Source organism: Ruditapes philippinarum, unplaced genomic scaffold (genome assembly GCF_026571515.1).
Source record: "Ruditapes philippinarum isolate M1 unplaced genomic scaffold, ASM2657151v2 ctg35_1_1_1_1, whole genome shotgun sequence".
In the NCBI taxonomy this organism is placed as follows: Eukaryota; Metazoa; Mollusca; class Bivalvia; order Venerida; family Veneridae; genus Ruditapes; species Ruditapes philippinarum.
Genome location: NW_026861019.1, coordinates 174,217 through 185,253, shown reverse-complemented (window position 1 = coordinate 185,253; position 11,037 = coordinate 174,217). Strand labels below are relative to the sequence as shown.

Here is an 11,037-nt window from a genome sequence, read left to right as displayed (position 1 = left end):
TGTCGTTTGAAAAGTGTGAACGGACAACGGACGACGTACGACGGACGACAGACGACGGACGAAGTGTGATCCTAATAGCTCACCCTGAGCATATGCTCAGGTGAGCTAAAAAGGATACTTGGTTGCCTTCACTTTTGTAAGAATTATTTACCTTTTCATTTTTTCATTGAAAAGTTACATTAGATTAGTATTTAAACTTATGTCTGCCTTTTCTAAAGAAAGAAAATCTTATTTGTTTCTGAGGCAGAATGTGCCTTTAGCATATTTTGTATGTTATGAGCGCATAGACACTATGTCAGACTCTATATTAATCAGTATAATGAACAGATGATCATTATCGTATCTAGTGTTGGCTATATGTAGAACATGTAGATTTATCCCATCATGTTTTATCCTTGTGTATACACAGCAACTGAGTTACAAGATTAGATTGTAATGTATTTTGGTATTCACATATAAGTGTCAATCCTTCTGTCCATTTATTCTTGTCTGATTGAGAATATGTCCTTAAATTTTCACAAAACTGTAAACATTTTTTCCAAAATCTGAAAATAAAAGAAAGCTAATTATTTCTGATTATGCTGTTTCATGAAGAATCCAATAATCCTGAACAATAAAATCTTAAAATTTCTTCATATAATGTTGGGTACATCACAGTTTTAGATATTGTTTAAGGTATTAGCACCCTAATGCATTACCTCCACTTTGAAGAGTATTCAAATAGGCTAGAACTACTGTTAACTACATTGAAAATGAGGGTCATGGGTTCAATCCCCAGAAGGGTCAACTTTTTTTTTCTTTCTTTTTTTCTTTTAACATTATTTATGTTTCTCTCATGTCCCATTTGGAAAGAAAAAAGTGTTTAATTTTGATTTTTTAATTTATATAGGTATTTATTGGCTAAATTATGCTAAATCTAGTAATAATTATGGTACCTGATATTTTCAAAGTGTAATATAATCAAAACTAGACGGTAAAAGTATTTCATATATTACAAGATCAACCAATATACCTTTTTAAAAATTTAGGGAAACTTTGAAAACAGGCACTCATTTGGGTAAATTTTAAGAATTTTTTAAATTAGGCTCCCTAAGTAGAAAAATGGTCAGACACGTGGTAAAAATGGGTGGGGTAGGGTAACATTTTTATACAGATTTAATAAATTTTAAGTAGAAACAATAATTTTGCTTATGTGGATTGTTAGCTGAATGGTACTATTTGTTTCTTACTAAAAATTAATGGGAAAACATTTTTTATTAGAATGTTATTGCAGATTATTCAAAGGTTCCGCATTTCTAAAAAAGGGCCCTCATAACATCCTAGCTTGAGTTCAGAAAAGTGGCCATAACTTGATTTCCGTATGGTAAACTTTGTTTAAATTTTGCATACAGGTGTACTTTAAGGTATACAACTGACCTATGATGTCAATTTTTTAGTTTCTGATAGTGCCCATTAGGGTCCTAATACCTTAAATACAAGTATCTATAAAGCTAGTATCTATAAAGCTAGTAAAGTAAGTATGGCTGGTGCATATTAGTATCCAGATATATTTAAGTATTAAAATTTAATATTTAGTAATCTCTTCAGTAAAGACACAGTTTTCTTTAGGGTCAACCCCCTTGCTTATCCAGGCAACTGTTCAAATTAATGGAGTATATGTATGTCTTAGCTCCAGCAGGTGAGGTCGTTTTTCCCTGCTGTTGCTTTAAGTTTGTAACACCCTGGGCAAAATCACCCTTCCTGTTTCAGCCCCATATGACCTAAATTGTGTTGGTGCATCATAAAACCAAACAAAACAAACACATCTTTTAGAATCAAAGTGTTGGAAGTTTAAAATTACAATTTTCTTCTTTATAAAAAGTTTAAAAGTTTACCTTATCTTTGATGTGTAGCCATCCGAACATTTTAAATAGTCAAGATGATATAACTGCCAACAACATAGATAACTGCTCATGTTACTTACGACTACATATGCTGGAAAACTGAAAACATATATCATATACTATTACAAATATGTACATGTACATATATATACATGCTTTACAATAAATTGTTACATACAGCATGTCAAAGAGTCATTATATCATTACATAAGTTTTTTCCAGGAAATCTGATTCTTAGGAAAACTTTAAGAATAGTTTTTTTCACAGTTGTTTATGTTAATAACCAACCAATAATCACAAGAATGAAGTTATGGCATACCATAATACTGTTATTTAACCATTAGCCTGCTGGCAACAACTGATTCTACCATGTGACCAGTAGAGATTCTACCATGTGGCCATTAGAGATTCTACCATGTGGCCAGTAGAGATTCTACCATGTGTCCAGTAGAGATTCTACCATGTGTCCAGTAGAGATTCTACCATGTGACCAGTAGAGATTCTACCATGTGACCAGTAGAGATTCTACCATGTGACCAGTAGAGATTCTACCATGTGACCAGTAGAGATTCTACCATGTGACCAGTAGTTATTCTACCATGTGACCAGTAGATATTCTACCATGTGACCAGTAGAGATTCTACCATGTGACCAGTAGAGATTCTACCATGTGACCAGTAGAGATTCTACCATGTGACCAGTAGAGATTCTACCATGTAACCAGTAGAGATTCTACCATGTGACAGGTCTATTTTTGTTATTTAGCATGGTTAGGGTAATGAAATATGATTCTAGGTACCTTGTAAGGAATTTCTTAAAATTTTCTCTTTGCCGTGATCTCAGCTGTTTATTCAGCAACTGTTGCTGCCTGACAGAAACAAAATCTTGTAGATTATTTAATACTGTTAGACATTCTGATATAATATGTTCCAGCACTGACATGACCTCCCCTTCTCTATCTGTACTATGTCCATCTACAACCTGAATAATATAGTCCAACTAGAGCTGTCAGATGGAACAACACCTGAAAATCCTTCACCTACACAAGACAGGTATTTATGCTAGAGTTTCGAGTCTTGGATAGAGCACTATCAATATATATGACCCTAAAGACATTTTTATACCTTTCTTTATTAATAATGGACAAAGATATAACTGATAATTTGATAAATACATGTAAAGCAATGTTGAAGTTTATTTAACTAGTAACTTTAGAATCAAGATTAATTAAAACAAATTATATCAATCATGCTGACTTAGCATTTTTAAGCAAATAATTTGTTTATTGTACTTTCAAACATAATACCTACTATTATTATATTACACAATAATATAACAGTATTCAAGGGACTATGTTTATCTATTTTTTAGGCTGATTTTAACACATTTTTGGTCATGATCTCTGTGGTTTGTTCATTGTCTCGGCTTTCCTGGATACCTTATTAGTAATTACCATTTTCTAAACAAGTGACCAACTGTAAATCCAACATGATTTCTGAATCAGCAGAACAACAAAAGACCATAAGACTAAATGTCTAAGATCAATGGCCATAGAGAAATTCTGCCTCACAAAGATAGAACCAGTGACCCTATGTTATAACCCTATTGAGGTAAGAGGGTAGATATAAACACAGTATATTACCTGGTACTGTTTATCTCTGTATAACGTGTGAATTGGATGTGACAATATATCATCAATTGTTGAACTAAACCTGGAGCAACTTGTGTAGGACATACTGAAACGTTAGAAAACTAGAAAATTAGTCAACAATCCAAAATATCATAAAGTAATTAAGAAAATACATTGTAGTTGTAAACAATAAAATAGTATAAATTTTATAAGCGTGCTTTAATGCATTAATTGATTCTCTGAGTAATGAAAATTACATTTAAACATACAATTTCATATATCTTTATAATTATATCAAATAAATTGTAACTAATAACCCTTAACTTGTTGGATCTGAAAGTGTTTACTGGCCATTATAACCAGGATAGAGCCAGGCCAGCCTGCATATCTTGTGTCTGACCAGACTCTAAAATTTTGGTACCTTAATTTTTGCATTTTGCTATTGATATCACTTAAACTTTCAAGGGATTGTTGCAAATTTAAAGGAGGCTAAATCCATTACACACAGCTAGCAGGTAAAAACCTTAAGTACTTCAATACATTTTGAAGGGACATCATCTATTTGAAATATGTGTTGTAAATGTTCAATTGTACCTGTGTCTATACTCATCATTTTGTATAAGTACATTAATGAATTATGTCAAATACATTTCCTTCCTCTAGCATAAATTGCTAGGAAATATAGAGGCCTATTGCATACACACTGATAAGGTTAAACTAAAATAAGGTATGGAAAAACATATAGGTTTAAAACTTTTGCATCTGATTAAAGAAATACATTATTTACCAATCAGGTGGGCTATGTAAGACTCCATTGTTTGTCCATTTATCATATAAAACAACAATACATTTCTGTAAGTCATTGCTCAGCTCTACTTGTAGACTGGAGAGGGGATATTCTGTACCTATATCCCTGAAATATAAACAATACACAATTATTGAATTCCAATGGTCCTAAACACCTGACAAAAATAATAATACATGTCAGCATCTTGACTGAACAAATTATTATAAGTCCTTAAATATGTTCTTTACCAGTTTGGTATATTTCAATAAAATGCAGTTTGTTTTTTTTATAAAAAACAAGAGCTGTCGGTAGGACAGCACGCTCGACTATTCTAAGTGCTTGATAGTAAAAGAGCCTTAATAATGTTAAATATTCTAAGTTCACAAAAGGGCTAATTTTTTTTTATAAAATATAAAATTGTCCCAAAAAAGGCACAAACGCTTCAGTAGTTATGGAGATAACAGCTTAGAAGCAAAACTTTACCATGAATTTTTTAAGTTGAAAAAGGGAAGAAAAATCAGCCTAAATGCAAGATAGAATTATGGATCTTTGTCAGTAACCTACAATTCTGACCCTAAATGCATATGTGAAGTTTTAAATAAATATCTTTAATAGTTATTCAGATATGTAAAACTTGCATTTAAACATTAACCAAGAGACTAAGTAGAAAAGGGGATATGAATCAGCCTTTATGCAAGATAGAGTTATGGAACTTGGTCAGTGACATACAATTATGACCCTCAAATTATGACCCTAAGTACATGTGTAAAGTTTCAAGTAAACATCTTTGAAGACCTTTAACCTTTAACCAAAATCTCTAAGTTTCAAAGGGGCAAATAATTCTGCAAATATTGCAGACAGAAATGCAATTTTGCAAAATGATGTACATTGTTACTTTAAAAAAGTATTGTAAATTTCAATTGAATATCTCAAGCAATAATTGAGATATTTGACTTTACAAAAAAACTTTAACCAAAATTTCTAAGTTTCAAAGGGGCATAATTCTGTCAATATTGTAGGCAGAGTTATCCAACTTGTCAATCTGATGTACCTTGTTACTATAAATAAGTATTGTAAGTTTCAATTGAATATCTCAAGCAATAATTGAGATATTTGACTTTACAAAAACTTTAACCAAAATTTCTAAGTTAAAAAGGGGCATAATTCTGTCAATATTGTAGGCAGAGTTATCCTACTTGTCAATCTGATGTACCTTATTACTATAAATAAGTATTGTAAGTTTCAATTGAATATCTCAAACAATAATTGAGATATTTGTCTTTACAAAAAACTTTAACCAAAATTTCTAAGTTAAAAAGGGGCATAATTCTGTCAATATTGTAGGTAGAGTTATCCAACTTGTCAATCTGATGTACCTTGTTACTATAAATAAGTATTGTAAGTTTCAATTGAATATCTCAAGCAATAATTGAGATATTTGACTTTACAAAAAACTTTAACCAACGCAGACGCCGACGCGGACGCTGACGCCGACGCCGGGGCGACTACAATAGCTCTCATATTCTTCGAATAGTCGAGCTAAAAATGATATCTATCTTGTTCAATGAATCAGGGGTGTCCGTAGCAATGTTGTTAAAGTCATTGATTCAACTACTTGCCCCTCACAGCAGTAGATTCAAAATGTGCAAGAGTCTTCAGATTCTTTCATGTGAGACATCTATTCAGCAAGCTTAAGGAATGTTTGTGGTTCTACTGTGCTCATTTGTGTCTAAAAAGATGAACAGAATGGAACCTGAGGTCTTCCTCCACCAGTAAAGCTAAAATGTCACCATATGACCTATACTGTGTTTGCATGATGTAAAACCCAGTTCAGAAAAAAAGTACAATGAATCATATCCTTGCAACTTGATTAATTGGAAAAACTGCATTATTATTACTACAATTATTATTATTACATTAATAAAAAATCTCTTTTATATAATTTAAACATACTAGAGGACAAACTCTTTGAAAGTTGCAAGTTAAACTCATACTAAAAGTGAATGTATAGTATACCTATGTTTATGATGAAAAAAAGTGATTAATAAAAGTACAATAAAACAATTTAACTAAATATATGTTATAAAGTTTGTAAAAATTTCTGTTTATTGTTATAACATGATTTTAAAATAAGCCATTCCTAGTCATCATATACATTTATTCACACATCATTTACAGGATCAGGAAATAAAAGTGTTACCTTTCCGAGAGATCAGGATTATATCTGATTAAATCATCTATTTTTGTTGCCTGGTTACAGCATCTCTGTATCTGTAATATTCATTCATAAATCTATGAACCTACAATTCATTTATACAATTATACCTATCTGGCTGAAATATTTTAATTTTTCAAATCAAAGATACAAAAAACTTAACAGTAAATTTTGAGGAAGACACTAAGCGTTGTACCCTTTTATGAGTAAAATAAATTATAATTGTGTTAAGCCTATGTCCTACTTTTACATCCGACTTTCAAAATTTCTGACCACCTTTTCCCCCATAAACTTCAAGAGCATTTATTCAACACTTTACAGTAATCATTTATATATTATGCTTATTTAGACAAACTATGCATGCAGATGAAAAGTATGACAAAAGAAAAGCCAATTAGAAGCTATCATGCTCTGAAGGAAAAAATAAAACACTTTTAACAGCTACAATTGTTTGCTCTGCTACCTCCGTTACCTGTTTTAATTGTCTGATTTTTTTAATAGTGTCAAACTATTACACAAATAAAATGTATATAAAACCATAGGCAAAACCTATCACATGGGATACAGAAGTTGCCCTCTTATACACAAACAGACAGAAATAGACAGGCTGATTGCTTAGCCACACAGCTGATATATTATAAATGTAAATATTGCTTTAATGTTATCACTCACATTTTTCTGCAGAACAGTAATTCTGTGGAACTGTACTCTATATTCGGATATATCTCTATATACCTTGCTAATTCCTCTATTTAGTACCTAAAATATGTGAAGCACTTTTATTTTCTATATAATGATATACCCGGTAAATAACACCACTTCAAGGAAAAGAAGAAAAATCTTTTTTTCAGCCTGAGTACCAGTAACCTTGATCCAGTCAATCCTAGTGCCTCCACAAAAGGTACCAACACACACAAATCTATCATACCAGTCAATAATAGAAGGTGCTATGATAAAGGTAGATAAATATGAACAGAAGAGAAAATGGTACATGTAACTATATGCTTCAACAATAAATATTGGTGGAAAATTAAAATTAAAAGAGTGATATATTTAAAATTTTACAAAATAATAAAACCAATGACATTTTTTCTAAGGCTGTTTGAATTAAAAAAAAAAATATATATATACTAGAGAAGTAAAGAAGAACAATATCTTTTCTGATCTATTTAAAAAACTTTTGCTAAAACAAATATAATTAAATGTATGTTTTACTGATATCTTAAGACTTTTTTGATAACCTTTTAGCTTTCCATTTTGACTTCTAAAATAAAATGTTTTGCATGAGGTAAATTTTCTTTATAATACATAATTCATTACAAACATTCATAAAATACCTCTTCAATAGAAGTGTCAGGTATAAATTTTGCAGTCAAAGCTACAGCGATGGTTGCTAGATTACATGTCAGTTGCCATGGAAACAATATCCAGCAAGTATCACCATGACTAAGTCTGTCTCGTACCCTTGGACCATTCTGGTATTGTAGATGATCTAATAATATCTCCTGAAATATCAACATTGCAATACTATTACTAAAATATAGCTATATAGTAATAAATATTGACAAAACTCTCTTCAAAGATCTATAGCATAATGTCAAGTCTGTAGTACATAACCTTTATTATTTGGTATTTTATTTCAACAGCAAACAGACTTAATTTGAAAATAAACATTAATTTGTTATAAGAACAAAACTGCACCGAATAAGAACTTACAACAAATTTAGGTGACAGAAACTGACAAAGTTTATTTTCTGTATCATCTGGCAGACTGTGATCTAGTATCTGAAATACATACAAGTTCTCATACATACCAAATGAATTACATTTTCATACATGTACATTTATGCAGCTTTTTACATTTTTTTTTACAGGAGTAAAAGGTAAGACCCCTACCACAAGGGGCACCATGTAACATCATTCTCTATTCTTAATAATGTCATGAAATCAAGGTGGCATAATATTCCTTGAATTTATGACAATTTAGCATAAGCTGTGAAAATATTTTTGTACTATGATGTACATTTTTACTTATAATTGCAAGTATTTATGACAATATTTCCATTTATTCATGATACATTCTTTTCATTCAAATTAAAGGAAAAAAGGTTTGGCCACAGTGAAATTATAATTATATGTTATAATTTTACAGTCTTCTGAAAGGCATGCAAAAAGAGTTAACGAAATTATGACACTTTTAAATAGAAATAATGAAATTAGAATAAAAACATAGAATAAAGTTGCCATAGTTACCTCATCAAATGTTGTATATAATGTTGTTGCCTGTAATATACAACCATCATCATTAGTTATACTGTAGTGAAACACAAAATGTCAACAGAAAACAAAATCTGGTGTCTGATTTTATAGTGTATAATGTAATTTAGATTTTTCTTGAAGTTTAAAAAAATATTATTTTTACTTTTTTAACAAAACTGGAAACATACATATATTTAAAAAAGTTGCCCCACATAATTTTTTTATGTGTTTACCTCTGCAGTAAGAATTCTATGTTGACATTTGTTGACTGTAGCAAATACTCGTCTCAAACCTTGTTCTAGATAATACAACAGAATAGCAGCACAGTAACTATACCTGTAAATAATCAGGTGTGTAAAAGGTATTTTTTATGACATCACAGGCTGATATTGGCTGGAGACCTGTACATCAATAAAGACTTTTGCAGTAATAATACATGATTGTAAAGTTGCTTTGTCATTAAATAAATGTTTTATATAATTCAGTAATTAAAGAGTAAAGGAGTATTATTGTCTTCAGGAAGTTCATTAAAGGTATAAAATATAACGCCATACATACGCACATTCCTTAGATATATTACACTGATTTTACTTTAATGAAACTTACTGGGGACATGAGGGATGTTGCACTTTTTCATTATCCCTCATGTACAAACTCGATCAAACCAAGTCTGCAATTTTTATGTAATTTTGTGGTAATTAATGCTTCAGAGTGATCACTCTTTTTCCAGATTTTTTACTAGTATTAACTGCTGTAGGTTTGAGAGAAACAATTTATTTATTTCTATTTTAATAACAATATCTATATTCATTTCAAAATGCTCCTTGATTTTGTTCGATATACATGAATTACTGTGTAAAAATTTACAGATACATACTTCTTGTTGACATAAAATTGTTTCACTTTCTCCCAGAACTTCTGTGTATTCCAGCAGACAAGGTCAGATTGTCCAGCAACTTCTGACCAGTTCTCGTCTATAAACAGCTTTGTGTCTAAAGTAATCATACTATACTATAGTTACTCATCCAATACAAAATTATCTTTTTCCCATGCAATCTACACATAGCAGTGGCTTATCTATATATTTATGTTCCAGTTAAAATTTAGGTCTAGTAATAAAGTATATACAGAACCAGTTAGAAAATGCACAATCGAAATGGTACATAATAGGGGTTACAAGAGGCAGTAGGCATTCTATATGTGACTTTATAAGAAATAAGTTACTGACAACACACCTGAAATTAATGATGTATCTGGAAAAGTGACTGGTTCCCTGAATGTTATCCTTGTAACATTCTTGTTTCTAAGAATCTGACCAATACTGGGTACCAGTAATATAACAAACCATATACACCTAAATAGATAAAAAATATCATTAAAATAGATATACATCTCCCCATCATCAACATTTTAGGTACAGTAGGCTATAAAACTTCGACATAGAAATTACAAAATATATTATACAAGGGCACAAAAATATTTTGTTTGTATCTAAATGTAGTTTTCATCCTACACCTACATATAAACTCACTAATGGGCCCCACAGAGAAGACGCAGCTATCAGAAGCCAGTGGACATAACGAGGCATTAGCAGCTACGGTCAAGACAGACGTATAAATGTTCTTAATTAAAGTAAAGCCTGTCGTATTTTTCACAAGTTTAAATTATTATAGTGTAATTATTTAGGACTAACAAGTGTTTCATTTGTGGATATTAATAATTAAGCAGTTAAGAAAAGTGTGATAAGAGGTATGTTTAATTTATTTGTATATATTTATTTTAAGGTTATACTTAAAATCGTTTACTTTTTTGTCAAATACAAAAAACCTCGTATATGTCTGATGTCTGAACACCACAGACAATATATACATTTGTAGTTATACATTTTATAACAACAATATTTATTAGCCAATTTTGTCTGAACACTGCTGCCAAATACGAAAAAAAATAAAAAAAAATGTCTGAACACCACAGGCAAAACAAGATACAGTGTTCGTAATAATGCTTATCCAAACACCATGGAAAAGCAAAAATTGTCTGAACACCACAGACAAAAGACTCATTTGTTCGTAATGAAATCATGCTTATCCAAACACCATGGAAAAGCTAAAGATGTCTGAACACCACAGACAAAAGATACATTTGTTCGTAATTATGCTTATCCAAACACCATGGAAAAGCTAAAACTGTCTGAACACCACAGACAAAAGATACATTTGTTCGTAATTATGCTTATCCAAACACCATGGAAAAGCTAAACTGG

At 30.8% G+C, this 11,037-nt stretch overlaps 1 protein-coding gene across 3 annotated transcripts in view; it reads right to left on the bottom strand.

Moving 5' to 3' along the window:
* Nucleotides 1-240: 240 nt before the first annotated feature.
* The window catches only part of LOC132714241 (endoplasmic reticulum membrane-associated RNA degradation protein-like), a 29,368-nt gene continuing 18,571 nt past the window's right edge, over nt 241-11,037 (bottom strand). For 2 of the 3 annotated variants that reach the window (XM_060697049.1, XM_060697048.1), the window contains 13 exons: nt 10,010-10,128; nt 9,652-9,766; nt 9,008-9,110; nt 8,769-8,798; nt 8,232-8,300; nt 7,853-8,020; nt 7,188-7,274; nt 6,501-6,571; nt 4,301-4,426; nt 3,526-3,619; nt 2,683-2,864; nt 1,875-1,982; nt 244-545 (listed from right to left, as the gene is read on the bottom strand). In XM_060697049.1, the coding sequence (XP_060553032.1) occupies nt 383-545; nt 1,875-1,982; nt 2,683-2,864; nt 3,526-3,619; nt 4,301-4,426; nt 6,501-6,571; nt 7,188-7,274; nt 7,853-8,020; nt 8,232-8,300; nt 8,769-8,798; nt 9,008-9,110; nt 9,652-9,766; nt 10,010-10,128 (1,435 nt within the window). In that variant the 3' untranslated portion in view covers nt 244-382. Of the gene's footprint in view, nt 546-1,874; nt 1,983-2,682; nt 2,865-3,525; nt 3,620-4,300; nt 4,427-6,500; nt 6,572-7,187; nt 7,275-7,852; nt 8,021-8,231; nt 8,301-8,768; nt 8,799-9,007; nt 9,111-9,651; nt 9,767-10,009; nt 10,129-11,037 lie in introns of all 3 variants that reach the window. The other variant, XM_060697050.1, reaches the window with a different exon arrangement.